At 35.2% G+C, this 16018-nt stretch overlaps 1 protein-coding gene across 1 annotated transcript in view; it reads right to left on the reverse strand.

Moving 5' to 3' along the window:
* Window positions 1-16018, reverse strand: part of SLC27A6 (solute carrier family 27 member 6) — a gene marked incomplete at both ends in the record, with an annotated part of 60807 nt that overhangs the window by 3736 nt on the left and 41053 nt on the right. Inside the window, 4 exons of the mRNA XM_080698307.1 lie at window positions 130-227; window positions 1474-1672; window positions 5915-6005; window positions 13172-13366. Coding sequence (XP_080554433.1) covers window positions 130-227; window positions 1474-1672; window positions 5915-6005; window positions 13172-13366 — 583 coding nt within the window. The remainder of the gene's footprint in view (window positions 1-129; window positions 228-1473; window positions 1673-5914; window positions 6006-13171; window positions 13367-16018) is intronic.

Consider the following 16018-nt stretch of genomic DNA (forward strand, 5'->3'; position numbering starts at 1 on the left):
ATACTAGACAAAGATATTTATTTTAATATGTAAAACTTCAGCTCTTGAGTTGGTAAAATAACTTCCAAACTAAAAAGCAGTTGTACATTTTATTCTGAGAGTCCTTCAGAGTCTGATAGATATTCGTACCTGACACAGCCACGCCATAGATGTTGGTTTCCTGAATGAAATCCAACATCCCAATAACATCAGCAACCTCCGTGGTTGCAACATTTTCTCCTTTCCATCTAAATAAAAGACAAGTTCCAGTCAGTACCCCGTATGTGAAGGGCCAGGCCTCCAGTTCTAGTTTAAGTGCTGTGTATTTGGCTCTGTGTAAGCACCTAGGGATCAAAAATCACTGCAGTTTTCAAAACAAAAGGCATTTCTGAGAAAGCACTTTGCCAGTAATTCAACAAAATCAGCATCTGTGTTTTGGTTAAAATTAGTTTAAGTTTTATTGGTATGAATTGCTCACTGTAAAATGTTTTCTAATACATCATAAAAACAAAATAAAATAATGTTAAAATTATCATTACGAAAATCTTTATTTCAGGCCGAGTAGTGTGGTGGCACACACTTGTACTCCCAGTACTAGGGAGGCCAGTTCCAAACCAGCCTCAGCTACTTAGTGAGGCTTTTAGCAATTTAGTGAGAACCCTGTTTCCAAATAAAAATAGGTCTGAGAGTATAACCTGGAGGTAGAAGGCTCCTGGGTTCCATCCCCAGTACCACACACACACAAATAACTGTATTTTGTAAAATAACAGTTGTAAAGTATAAAGCCTTCCGTAGATTTAGTGATAATGATATAAATAATGGAGAGGAAAAGCTATAGTTTGTTGTCCTTTAGTTTGCTGACTTTAATTTCCAGTATTAACTCTCCAGGCCCTTTAGTCAATATACATAAGTATTTTATTTTAGTTAAAATTGTTTTATATATAGTGAGCTTATAACATGGTACGTAAAATTAAGGAGGTAGAAAATATAACATTTACTCATTTAAACCTTTGCTGAATGTTTAACTTATATCCTTCACAATTCTATAGTCATTATCTAGTAAAGCAAAATAAATTTTTATGGACCTAAAATAATTTTCAGGAATAAATTAAGGAAATGTATGAATGGAAAAGTTTGATGCTTCGATATTTTTTATCATAGGTTAAGAGGTAGATGATGTTTTACCAAACACGTTTTCTATGTTAACCCTACCACTTAGATTTCACATCAGTCTGTCAGTTTTATGTTTGAAAAAAGAGCTCAGGGATTTGGACTAACTTAATTCATTAAGATAATTGCACAATTTTACATCAAAATTTAACTTATGGTTCAGTCTAGAAACAGATGGCCAATAAATTTTTAAATGGAAAGGCATTATGGAGATAAAAGGGCTCTGTCTGCCCAGAAAGCTAAATAGCATGTGGTCTGGGTAATTTTAAAAGAAGCATGGTTCACAATTATAGAGCAGGCCAGGCATCTGATGACAGTTCATACCTGAAAGTATCTCCAGTACGATCCCAAAAATAAAGGAAATTCTCCTCATCTTGGAACATTAAGTCTCCTGTGTTAAAGTAAACATCTCCCTTCTTTAAAACATCAAAAAGCAATTTATTTTGTGTGTGCTTGTAAGACCCAGCATAACCAAAGAAGGGATTCGTTGTATTCACACGAGAAATGAGAAGTCCAGGTTCTCCTGAAAAAGACAAAGATATTTTTGCAACTATCAGATTAAAACTATTGTTACGCCGGGCGTGGTGGCGCACGCTTGTAATCCCAGCATTTGGGAGGCTGAGACAGGAGGATCGCGGTTCTCGGGCAGCCTCAGCTACTTAGTGAGGCCCTCCACAACTCAGTGAGACCCTGTTTCAAAATAAAGAATAAAAAATTGGGCAGGGGGTGTAGCTCGGAGGTCAAATGCCCCTGGGTTCCATCCCCAGACCTGCAAAAAACAAAAAACAAAAAGCAAAAACTATTGTTACATACACTATGCAGATATCAACTTATTTCTATTCTGTTTGACATCACTTACTCTGTGCTTAACTTTCCTACATGCTTTCACAGATTACCACAAACATAGCACTGTGTAAAAAACCAATGAAAAGGGAATTGAGTGTGAAGAAAGAGCATTCGACAATTTTTAACTTTCTGGGTGGATAAAACAATGATTATTTTTGTTTGGGTTACATAGGTCTTAATACATAATAATGGTAGTAATATGAGTAAAACTCTAATGATAATTTTAACAAATGATGATTAAAATATTTATTAGATATTTATCATAAGCTCTCTGCAATTGCCTTCTTATTTATTCTTTACAGAAATCTTTTGAAATTGGTATTATTTCTCTTTCACAAGGAAGGAATTAGTGTCCAGGGTAGCAAAGTTGCCAAAATCAAGAAAGAAATATCCTTTAAACTCAAGTTCAGGTGTCTGTGATCTTGTGGCAAAGCATCTACAAAACATTATCTCTGGATCTGAGTAATATATTATTACGAATTTAATAAATGGTCTCTTCTTCTGGGATGCTATTTTAGAAATCCTTGGTAAGACACAGAGGAGACATTGAAAAGATCTCCCATACCATGATATTTATAGTTCCACCTGTAGATATGTTATCTGAAATAATTTTTCCAGTCAAGCTTAATTAAACTAAGTATGATATTACCCAGCCATCTGCAAGGTAAATCTGCTTCTGTAAGTTTAATAAGATAAAACGAAAGTAGCAAGCACTGTCCTGGAAGGCTTCAAGGTCACCATCTCCTAGCTTCGGCTGCTGTAAGCAGATGCAGCACCCACGTGGTGCATCAGAAAGGGCTGCATTCTGATGAATTGTAGAGCAATTTCTGTCATTTTATTTTGTAGTGATTGATTGATTGGCTGACTGATTGATTGATTGATACTGGGGACTGAACCCAGGGGCATTCTACCTCCAAGCTACATCCTCAGCCCTTTTTTATGTTTTGTTTTGAAACAGGATTTCGCTAAGTTGCTGAGGCTGACCTTGAACCTGCGATCCTCTTGTCTCACTCTCTCCAGTACGTGGATTAGAAGTGTGTGTTACCATGCTTGGCAATTTCTGTCATTTTAATACTCTAATTTCCCTCACCCTTCTGGCTATTCTGGCTTCCAATATTCTCTGGCAGAAAGACACTTCTGTGCTCCAACAGAGGCCATTTCATTCCATTATCCTAATCACTGTCACCACGAACACCATCATCAACATCCTTGTTACACCTACCAAGCACTCTCCAGGGACCATCACCAAGCTGAGAACATTATACATCATATCTAATCCTCATCATGAACCTGTAGGAAAGGTCCTGGCAATAGCTTTATTTTAGGGGTGAAGAAACGGAGGCCGAAAAAAATAATTTGCTCAATGGCTTACAGCTGTCAAACGTAGGTGTTGAAGGATTTAAAAAAAAATTTAATAACTTGGTCCATCTGTCTCTGAAGCCTCACCTCCATCATATCTTGTCAGCCCACATTCCCTATTGCAGACTTTTCCAACACTCTCATCTCTCTCTCAAAACTTGTATTCTTTTCTTTTTTAGGACATAGGTGTTAGTTTCTTCTCAGACAAACTAAGTATTGCAAATGCATTCATAGGTCATGATGTAATCATGTCTTTCCCTTTTAAACATAATTTATATTGTGAAAAAACAATGCCTTAATGAAAGAAAAAAAAGAACCTGAGTATTTTTCTTAATGAAAAATTTTCTTAATGAAAATTCCAGAATAACAAATCAGACATTGGGGTCAATGAGCTTTTTCAGAAACTCTGAAATGCATGGGCACAGTTCTGAGGTTTGAGTTCCCATATCAGATATTACTATACTTGTTAAAAAAAAATACCAGAAATGATTCTGTATGTTCTTTGCAACCTCCTCAGAAATTGCCCCCCCTTGGACTGTGTCTATAGAGTAGAATTAGAAAAAAATATTTGATAGATGCCTTTAGGCTAAAACTCAAAGATTTTGTTTTTTAATAAACTTTTTTTTAATAAATGAAGCTTGTCAGCTACCAGAAAATAAGACCCTTTTTCCACATTTGAGGTGAAGATTCAGGAAGTCATCTCTAAAATATAATTTGAGACAGTATGAGCAGTATCTAGTAATTTTGGCCTGCTTCATTCAGACTGAATCTTTTTCTTTTCTTTATTATTTATTATATTTTATTTAATTTTTTGGTATTGGGGATTGAATCTGGGAATATTCTATCACAGCCCTATTTTATTTTTTATTTTGAAGCAAGGTCTCACTAGATTGCTAAGGGTCTCACTAAATTGCTAAGGCTGATCTCGAATCTGCCATCCTCCCATCTCAGTCTCACAGGTACTAGAATTACAGGTCTGTGCCACCAAGCCCAGCTCAGACCGGATGTTTAAACAATTCAAACATCTCTATGTAGTTAAATGAGGCATTTGCTTTTATTAAAATTTCTAACCTAAAATTATAAGTCTACCTTGTGAAAAAAAAATGAAGGGGAATGGACACATGTTTAATCATTAAGAATAGCTTCAGACAAGTGTGGTGGCACATGCTCGTAATCCCAGCATTTGGGAGGCTGTGACGGGAGGATCTCAGTTCCCCGACAGCCTCAACTACTTAGTGAGGCCCTGTGCAACTCAGTGAGACCCGGTTTTAAAATAAAGAATAAAAAAATAGGGCAGCAGGTGTAGCTCAGAGGTTGAATGCCCCTGGGTTCCATCCCCAGACCCGCAAAAAAAAAAAAAAAAAAAAAAAAGAATAGCTTTATGTGCCGGGCGTGGTGGTGCACACTTATCCCTGCGCTTGGGAGGTGGAAACAGGAGGATCGCGCAGGTTTAAAGCCAGTTGCGCTGGCTTAAGAGACCCTGTTTCCAAAAAAAACATGTATGTATATATGTATATATATGTATATATATTATGTATATGTATATATATATACATACACACACACACACATACACACACACACACACACACACACACACACACACACACACATAGTTCTGGGAGTGTAGCCGGGAAGTAGAAGGGTTTCTATGAACCCCAGTACCACCAAAAAAAAGAATAGCTTCATGTAATAAAAAGAATTGTTACCTCATGTTTTACATATGAAGAAAATGAGGCTCATATTAATTAATGCACCAAATTTACACAGGTTCTAAGTATCAGAGCCTCACTTATTTCTTTGCCTATTTTATTTTCATTTACTTGTTCTGGTACTGCGGACTGAATCCAGGGGCACTCTACCACTGAGCTACACTGCCAGCCCTTTATATATTCACTTTGAACAGGGACTCTCTAATTTGCTGAGGCTGGCCTTGAATCTGTGATCGTCCTATCTCAGCCAACAAAATACTAGGATTATTGGTGTGCACCTCCACGCCTTACTCAAATTCCTATTTAAAGGCCTGGCTTTTCACTGTAACTAGAGTGACACATTAATTATTTTATATTGTTTGGTAATACAGAACATTAGACATGCCACTGTTATAAACTAGAAGTGGTAGATTAAGAAAAATATGAGTGGCCAGTACTTGGAAGGCTGAGACAAGAGGATTGCAGGTTCAGAGCCAACCTCAGGAATGTAGTGAGACCCTCAGTAACCTAGTGAGAACCTGTCTCAAAATAAAAAGTTTAAAAATAGCGGAGAGTGCAGCTTGGAAGTAGAATACTCTTGGATTAAATTCCTATTTCCTTAAAAAAAAGAAAGAAAAAAGGAAAAAATATGATCCAAATATTGGCCATTTTGCAGTTTTACTCATTTACCATATGAGTGACTCTCGGGGGAATCTTAGCATCTAGAAAATTAAACCATTCCATTTGCGTCAAAATTTCCAATGAGTCTTACATATTAGAATTAGTCATTCTTTCCTAAATTCAATAAAAATTACATAGATGTTTAGAAACTTTGCTTAAAAAGACATCTTCAAATACAATTTTTTTACCTTTTTTCACAAGGCTACACAAGTTTTGTTCGTTTCTCATAGGTTCATCTTTCTGAAAGTCATACTTGATCAGGTGGAATGCAAACAAATGCTGCAAAACCAAATCAAGAAAACAAGAAAGAGTACTTAGTTCATGTGTAACGGTCTCAACTGAGAGTAGAACTTATGCTTGTTTGAAATCATAATTAGAATTTATATTTAGTAAAATAAGTACCTTTTACTGATGAACAATCAAATTAACATTTGAAAATTACAACCGTTGGTGACAGTGAATAGCAGTACTTCTTTACTGTCTTTGACTTTCATTTCTTTTGAGTTGCACTTCCCCTTAGCAAAACACAACTAAATTATATATGTTACAACTAAATCTTTTTTTCAGTGCGCACATTGTAATTATACATCTTGCTGAAGTCCAGGGTAATCAAGGCATACATGCACACAGTACCCTTGAGCCTCCCTCAGTTCCCACCCACTCGCTCCCTCTCCCCGCCTTCCCTGCTCAGCACAGAGATTGACGTTGATAAGTTTGTGGATGTACATCATATCCACTGAAGTGTTTCCCTCGTCCAGGCTTCCTCCCCCTCCCATCTCCCTCAGCTAGGTCCTCTCTTTCCCTCCACTAGGTTTTTCCTCCTTTGTATGGAGTCTCCTGTGTTCTAATTTCTCCCTAACTTCAGCATATGAGGGAGAACATTTATATTTCATTTATTTGTGACTGGCTATTGTCTTAGAATAATATTTACCAATTTCATCCATTCCCCTGCAAATGACATAATTTTGTTCTTGTTTATGGCTGAATAAAATTACATTGTGTGTATATCCCATAGTTTTGTAATCCATTTATCTTACAACTAAGTCTTAATCATGAATGGGTGATACTAAGACACAGAAGCAATTCTCACATTCAATTACATACATTAGAGGATATTTTTTTTCAGTCATTCAAGACATCTTCTGGAAAAGAGTTTAAAAAACTGAAATATAAACTATGTGAATTGTCAGAATTTTATTATTTTTCCTCATAATAAACTAGAAAATTGATCAAATGCATAAAATATGAATACCTGCAACTACCTTAAATTTTTCCTCTAAGCCTTTAACATGAATGCCCTAAACTAATATTCAGTAATTTTGTAAGCTTCTGGGGTGGGAGATGACAGAAGTGTTAAAACATCCTCATCCCACTGGGAACCAGGCTAACTGGGTGTTTCCCATCATCCTCAAATATTTCTAGCGGAATAGATCCATTCGATTCAGACCCTGAGAAAGAACTACACATCAGTTCAGTTCAACACCCTCATTGTATGCATAAGACAAGAGGTTTTACCAACCAGCTAAGCAAGTAATCTTAGAAAATATAAACCAACAGAAAGGCAATAAAATGAAGTGAGAGATATTAATAAGAGCAAATAGGAGAACAAAACAGGAGGAGGCAGGATGAGGAGAGAATTGGACAAATGGAAAACAAGTGGGCAAAGATGAATAATGTAATTAGATGAATGTAATGGTTTTACTTAGTCTTAAAGATTAAACACAGGCATTTCTGGTTGAGAATTTTTATAAAATCATTACATAACTAGAATAACAATTCATTATTTGAATTAATATATAAGTGAAAAGAACATCGATTAAGCCCTTACTGTTTGCCCAACACTATGCTAAAAGCTGTGTTTAAGTATCAAAGTACTCTGTGAGGTGGAAGTTAATGCTATTCTATTTTAAGATTAGAGCCATAGAAGAGGGAGCAAAGCAAATGTTTTGTTATTCTAGTCTTTACTACAATGCAAGCTTGCATCTTGTTGATCTTTGTAATTGGGACAACTGAATACTGGCCATTTGCAAAATAGCCTGTGAAAGACTTCAGGCATTCTGGAGCTGCCTTTATCATCTTGGTCAAATAACAGAGCTGCTCATTATTCATTCTTTCTCCCTCCTCTTTTAACATGTTTTGTATTCTGGAACCTTTTATCTGAAACTTGTGATACTAGCTTTATTGTTACTTCTTTTAGACCAACTTGGTGATGATATGCATGGGTGAGATTCATTCTACACCAAATTACTATTCCCTGTGACTTGTGGTCAAAAGTTGGGTAATTTTATAATTCAAAGGAAATTAAGCATATTATAGCTCTTTCTAGAAGTAGCCTAGGTGAAAACCTTAATTTCCAGCTAGAAGTATCTCTATTTTTCTTCCTGCCACCAAAGGTCCCTACGAGATTATAACGTTTACTGTATTTTAATAGCACAAATAAAAATAGATGTCCCATTTAAAAAGTGCCTAAAAATGCATGCATATGTACAAGTTCAGAGTAGAGCCACACCAGTCTTTTTTGTACAGTTCTGGTAAATGGCTTCCTTACAACAGTCCAGTGAATGCTCACATGGTTGTATACAGTAGTCCTGAGAGCTTTTCTACATACATATATGTCTGTGCATATTCAGACTCATAAATTTACACTGGAAATGTACACCAGAAAAGGAACTAAAAAGTCATTTCCTTGATTAACGTATAAGAAGACTTTGAACCCAGAGAATAGTATCCGCCTGTGGGTAGTAAAGAATTTAACTTTGCCCCAGAAAAAGCTTGGGCTTCGCCTCAACTTCTGGGAAGTCATCTTCTAAGTGTCATTGTTGATAGGAGCCTCTTTGCCTAAGAGATATATAGGCCAACCAGATAGTAATAACATGATTTACAATGGGGCCTCTAAGCTACACCAACCAAACGATGTAGGGTGGGGACTTTGCATCACCAGTATCATCCTTTTGAAAAGCAGGAAATGGAGGTTGAGCATGTGGGTAGTCAACCAGATATGTAAGATGAAGCCCCTAAAGGCTTTAGATGCCAAGACTCTCGTAAGCTTCCTGGTTGGCACTACCTCCACGGGCTGCCATGCATCATTTCCAGGAGAGAAATTCTGCTCCCCCTCCACAAAACAGTCTATAAGCTTTGTCCTTGGACTCTCCTGGACTCTGCCATACACTTCTTTTTTTTTTTTTTTTTTGAATCTGTATCCTTTGGCTGTGATAAACTCTAACTACTAGAATAACACATTTGAGTGCATTTTGTGAGCCCTTTAGTAAGTTATCAGACCCAAGTATCATCTTGAGAGAGGGGATCCCCAGAATTGAAAGAGCTCTATGATTGAGCTACAGTATCTCCAGCCTTTTTTTTTTTTTTTTTTCCTCCCTTCAGTCAGGGTCTCACTAAATTGCCCAGCTGGCCTGGAACTTGTAATTCTCCTGCCTCAGCTTTCCACGTAGCTGGGATTACAGATGAGAGCCACTGACTCTGGCAGCAATGCTTAAGACTATAAAAAGTGACAGGAATATTAAGAATATGAGTTGTCTCATTAACCTCGTATTTCACCTTTATGTGGTGTCTATAGATTTACCAAATGAAAGATGAGAGAACTGTCACTTAAACTCCCAACTCTCTTTCCACCTAACTCTACTTTTGTTACCATCATAATAACAGGATATTTATTTTCAGGTTTAACATTCTGAGTACATTTCAAGACATATTTGGAACTGTTTAATTTTCTATATTTAAATGGATTTAATTATGACCATCAAACTTTTAACTGAAGGTGACTCCATCTTTCTAAGTTATGTTTTGTCTTCAGGTTGAGTGGAAATTTTTATTTAGTGAGTTTTAGAGAGAAGTATTGCATTCCTGGAAATACATGGGTATTATATTCTCTGATTTCCCAAAATTCTGAAAAAAAAAACTCCACTGCCTTTATACTTGGAGAAAAACTGACCAAAACTAAACTCCTCTGGTGAATATATATATATTTTTTCTTTTTATCTGGTATTGAGCACTTTGTGCTTGTTTTGATGCCTGAGATGTTTCCTACCTTCAACTGTGTGACAATTTGTACATCTTTTGTTTTTTCCAACTCAGTATCTCCTTCTATTAAATTTTGTTTGGTAATCTTACTGAAATATATATGTATATATTTCAGTATATAAAATTTAATGATCTGGAATATATTTTTCTGATGATCATTCTGTACTATATCCCCCCCCCCCCCGATATAGTAAAGTCTTTTGCAAAAAGTCAAGTCTTTAAGGATGTTTTCTTGTATTATGAAGGAAATATTTTTTTTTCTTTTTTTGGGCAGGAACATCAACTAATCATATGTCAGATCACTGTTTGTGTTTTCAATATTTTTTGCTTTATATTTATTTGCCTGCTTGTGTGTGTGTGTGTGTGTGTGTGTGTGTGTGTGTGTGTGCTTTGTGATTCCTAAACCCCATCCCTTGGGCTCTCTGGCAATGTTTACTATACATTTTGTTTTTAAGTCTTTTAATGTGATACTCATTTCTGCAATATCTTCATTTTCCTTCTAATATTTTTCAGCTGATTGTATTTACTCTTAGCTACTTTTGTTGATTTTTTTCATAAAATTTCCTCACTCTAATTTAATTATATATTTATTAATTTAGTGGTACTGGACATTGAGCCCAGGGATGTTCTAACTTTGAGCTGGACCACCACCACTAACTTGTCTTATCTCAATTCTGAAAGGGTCTTGCTAAGTTGCCACATGCTGACCTCAAACCTGAACCTGTGATCCTTCTGTCTCAGCCTTCAAGTAGTGTGATTAGAGGTATATACTATCGCATGTGGCTTTTACACCTTTTGTTTTAAAGAGAATCTTGTAACTTCTTCTAGCTTCTGGATAATTGCTTTCCTAAACATTTCTCGGCCAGTTTGAAGTATTTTCTGTATGATGCACATTCATATGTTTTAAACTGTCTTTAACTAGATTTGTTTTCTCCCTTTTTTCAAGGTTGCATCCTCTATTGATTTCATGTCTGTCGCTTCCTAATTGTTTTCCCTAGATGAAAATACCACAGAAAAGGCTGTCCATAGCTTTTACTTGGGGCTATTTCTCAAATATCATGTCACCAAATGTTCTATGGTGTTCACCTTGTGGGTATGAATGGGACATTTTTCCTTGAGTTTTATGCATTTAAACAGTAAGTATAGCACTTAAGAAGCATTTTTAAGGTCAGATAAATTCTAATTTCTCCTTCACTTATAACATTCTTTCTTGCTTTAGAGGCCAATTCTCCTCTGAAATAATAAGCCTCCACTTCATTAGGTTTAAATATCGAGAGACATACTAAGTAAATCTCTCTCCTTTTTTTTTTTTTTTTTTTTTTTTTTTTGGTACTGAGGATGGAATCCAGGGGCATTCTACCTTTGAGCTACATCCCAGCCTTATTTGTATTCTTTATTTTAAATATGTTTTCACTGAGTTACAAAGGGCCTCACTAAGTAGCTGAGGCTGTCCTTGAACTGCAATCCTCCTGTCTCAGCTTCCCAAATGCTGGAGCATGCGCAACCATGCCCGGCTCTCTACTTATTAATAAACAATTACTGGACCACATTTTTGTGATTTCCTGCTAGGTGACAAAATACCCTGCAAATTAAGTGACAAAGACAGACTAGACTCCACATGGTATTAGGTACAACTTGTTTGTTTACTAGAGAGGGGGCAACTAAACTAATATTAGTTGAAAATCGGAAGTAATTAGATCAGAAACAAATATATTGGAGACAGTTGTAAGTTCTTATATTATTGACATGAGTATAGTCTGACAGGAAGAATTTGAAACATTGAAAATTATAATTAAATCATGTCAGAAATATACAGATAATCTTCCTTATATTCTTGTCATATGCTACTTTGGAGAAACTCAGGTTCACAAAGGCCACTTAATTATAAATACCAAATTTGTAATGGAAACAGCACAATAAACAGAGAAAATGAAATACAGAATACGTAAAACTTAGTAATATCAACACTTCCTAAAATACTTTTGTTTGAAGTACAAATGCATTTCTGATCTGTGATAAGACCCTTGATACCCCCAAAAAATACATTATAAAAATAGTTTGCACCTTCTCTAAATTTAAAACTGTGATTTATAACAGCTTTGAGAAGAAAGCATGTGTTGATGTTGAGGAGTTTAATATACAGAAATCTTATCCTGTAAAACCAAAGTTAGGGATGCATATCGTACAGAGGCGCCAAAGTTTGCACCAAGGCATCCTGAAGGATCTTTGAAGACACAGTCCCAAAAGTGGCTTAAATAGGTTAATCAAGGACAAACACTATCTACTAACAAAGGGGTTCTTCATATATGTATGCCTTGCCAGGCCCTGCTTCTGTTACTGCACTACTCACATCAGTCGGGGATTCAGAAAGTGAGTTGGAGTTTTCTTCTTTTTCATTCTTTGGTAGAGTTATCAAGGTTGAAGTTATTTTCTCTTTGAATGATGCACTTAACAGGGAAGCTGTCTGTGCCTAAGTAAAAGTTTTGGGCTATAAACTCATTTTATCTAAAGATAATTGTTGAGTTAGTAATGGTAAGTTTTATTTTTCCGGAAATTACTACAGTAAATTAGCTAAGGCTGAACTATTGACCTGAAAATAAAAAATTAATCACAGGGAAAATGCCTTAGAGCTTCACAAATCCTTGGAAGATTTCTCTAAGCCTCCTATTGGTCTAGGTCAAGAGCTTGTTCCCTAGAAAGATATACGTATTTGCAGCCGCAAATAAGCAATAAAGGATTGCATTAGTAAGTTTTAATGGAAAAATAAATAAAAAGAAGCCAGGCATGATAACGCACGCTTGTAATCCCCGCGCTTGGGAGGTGGAGACAGGAGGATTGCGCTGGTTCAGAGCCAGCCTCACTGGCTTAAGAGACCCTGTTTCCAAATAAAAAAAAATACAAAAATAAGTCTGAGAGTGTAGCCCGGAGATAGAAGGGTTTCCAGGAACCCCAGTACCACAAAAAATATATCTCTAATTTAATTGAACTGTTGCCAGAGAATATAATATATAATAATATGTATAATTAATTCTTTGAGAATTACTGAAATTCCCAACACTGCCCAAAACATTATATTTAAATAAACCATATATTAGAAGACTGAAAATAGTATAGGAAAATGAAAGAGTAAAATTAGTATATATTAGGATCTATGCTTAATGCTTGCATATTATGTAACTAAGCTAAAAAACTGAACAAAAAAAGAAATTATTATCTTCATAGTATAGAGGGAAAACGTGGGGCATCACTATGGTTTCCATAATCTTTAACACCATAATTCACCTACAGTAACTACTTTATTTACAAAAGTTCTCAACTTAAAGTGACAATGTTAATAATAGTTTACAAACACAGTCTAGAGTTAGCATACCTCACTGTATTTCTTTCATAAAGAAAACACTACTTACTTTGTAAATGAAATTTGTTCTCCCAACTGATCCAATTTTCCCAGTGTAGTTCATAAAACAAATGTTTCCTTCAGTCGCTCCATAAAACTCACACATCTTAATATTTCCAAATCTGTCTAAAAATTGTCTCCATATATCACTCCGTATACCATTTCCAACTGCCAAACGCACCTGATGATCTTTGTCTCCTTCTCTCTGTTAAAAGAAATGGTTTTATATGGTATTAATTCCAGTTCTCAAATCTCTTTCATTATTATTTAAATGGAAAATATCCCAGAAGTAAGTTGCATATGTGTAATAAGCATAAGTCTCTTGCAGAACTGTACTTAATACTTAATGAAAGTAACACTGGCAAACAGTAACACAGCTTGCATTTCCTCAAATCTGGGAAAAGCTCTTCAATTCTAAATCATCAGAGACTTTTTAATTTGGGGATATCAGGAAGGGGAAAAAAAGTGTATTTCAAGAAAAAGGCCTTACTTTTCCAACATTACAAAACATATGAAAGGTACTTGAGTTTATTCTCTCCATTCTGTAATTTATGAGCTGTATTATTTTGAATAAGATGTTGGCTCCCATTATGATTCTTTTTATTTATATGCAAAAAATGTAACACCTATCACATTTAAATACTGCAGACTATCATGGAATAAATAAATTAAGGCCAAAGAAGTAATGTAATGACTGTATGTAACTATTACTTTGGAATGTGTAATTTTCTCACAATTTTTTTCTAGTCTATATTTTAGAATTAAAAAGTAAAATTATATTTTGTTCTGTATACAGTATGTTGATTAATATGAATTGTATACTTTCTTAAAATTAGAGTAAGAGTTTATTACCATTATGATCATAGTACACCCACAATTTGCCAAGAGTTACCTTATCATCACCAAAATAATATGAAATAACTAGAAGTAACAAATAAACAACAATAATAAAATAGAAAAATCTATGTTCCTAGTATTTATGATTTAAATTAATCAACAGATTAATTTCTTATATCACTATCATTAAAATGGCATTAAAAGAAATATTTTGATCTATGAACTCTTAAGAACAAAGAGAAGTAAATTAGAGATTATTCTGGGGACTAATAAGTGAATAGATCTGATGTTGGGTCCTATATCAAGTCTAGACCAAATTCACTAAACTTTATTCAGAATATATTCTCTGACAGTAAAGTTAAGTTAGAAATCAAATACAAAAAGAAAACTATCAGTTTCAAAATGTTTGGATAATAATCTAAATAATTTTAAACAACCTGTGGATAAAATTTTAAAATTGCCATGAAAAACAGAAATATTTTGAACTAAATTATAAGAAAAATATGACAAATTTAAGATATGAAAGAACTTTATAGTGTTAAAAAGAGATATTTGAAAAAATATGATCTGCAACCTCTTTCTCTTAAACACACACACACACACACACACACACACACACACACACACTCATTTCTCAAAACTAATAAAGAAAGGCAGGTATCTTACAGAAAAATAGGTGAAAGTCTATTGGGAGACAATACTTTATTACATAAAATACGTGTGTTTGTTATCTGATATATAGTCTCATATTTACAGACTATACATACATAGTTTGTACAGCAAATAACATATACATATATCATCAAAATATAGTAAATGTATAAACAATAGCCTGATATATGTGAATGTTTATATAATATGCAGGTATATATTATAATAAGTAATATATACTGAAGTGGTGGCACACACATGTAATCTCAGTACTTGAGAGGTAGAAGGTTCGCAGGTTCACAGCCTGTCTTAGCTACTTAGTGAGGCTCTCCACAATATAGTGAGACCCTGTTTCAAAATAAAGGATAAAAAAATAGGGTTTGGGGTGTAGCTCAGAGGTAGAATGCTCCTGGGGTCAATCTCCAATGCTGCAAAAAAATTATTAATATTGAAATTAGCTGAGCTTAGTGGATATACCTAGATTCCCACTACTTGGGAGGCTGAGACATGAAGATTGCAGGTTTGAGGTCAGCCTCAGGAACTTAGCAAGACTGTAAGCAATTTGGTGAGAGCCAGTTTCAGAATAAAAAATAAAAAAGCTGTGTGTAGCTTGGAGATAGGACCCTTCTGGGCTTGGTCTCCAGTACCAAATATTTGTATTAATAGTTTTAATTTTTATATATACATTTGTATGTACATATGTGTATACATATATACACCTTTTTTTCCAAGGTTCTTTGTATAAGCAATCAGCCTCAGAAGCCATAAATAGTTTTGAGTTAGAGAGAAAATTTATTTACATTTCATGATAGTAAAGTCTCCTTTCTCTTTCAGGACAGGAAGTAAAGGAAGAGCAGGTTCACCAGAAGCTCAAGTAACTGGAGAATTCTCAAGGATGATATTTCTGAGGTGTGGCCAGACCTGTGTCACAAACAGAACATCTACCTGGGCCCTCTGCCTCACCCTCTCGGGCGTGTGGGGCTGGGAGACCGGTGGGCATGAGATGTGAAGAGAAGCTTCTGACACCTTCATTGCTGTAATTAGTTGTAAATCAATCATTATTCTGGAAATGTGGTGAACCAGTCGAGTGCCATGCTGCTACCACCACTTTACTGCTTGACAATGTGTTCAGCAGCCATTCATCAAAGAAAATATCCAAGCACCCAATAAGTATGTGAAAAAATCATTAGTCACCAGAGAAATATAAACCAAAATGCCAAGAAAAGGCAATAAACATTTACAAGAATAGCTATTTCTTCTTTAGCCCTATAAATTTTCCACCAAGTGTTGGCAGATGGGGCTCTCATAGACTGGGTAAGACTGCAGAGCATTAGTAACATCACTTTGATACCATGTTTGGCAGCAACTA

The sequence above is a fragment of the Muscardinus avellanarius genome (assembly GCF_963383645.1).
Source record: "Muscardinus avellanarius genome assembly, chromosome: 7".
In the NCBI taxonomy this organism is placed as follows: Eukaryota; Metazoa; Chordata; class Mammalia; order Rodentia; family Gliridae; genus Muscardinus; species Muscardinus avellanarius.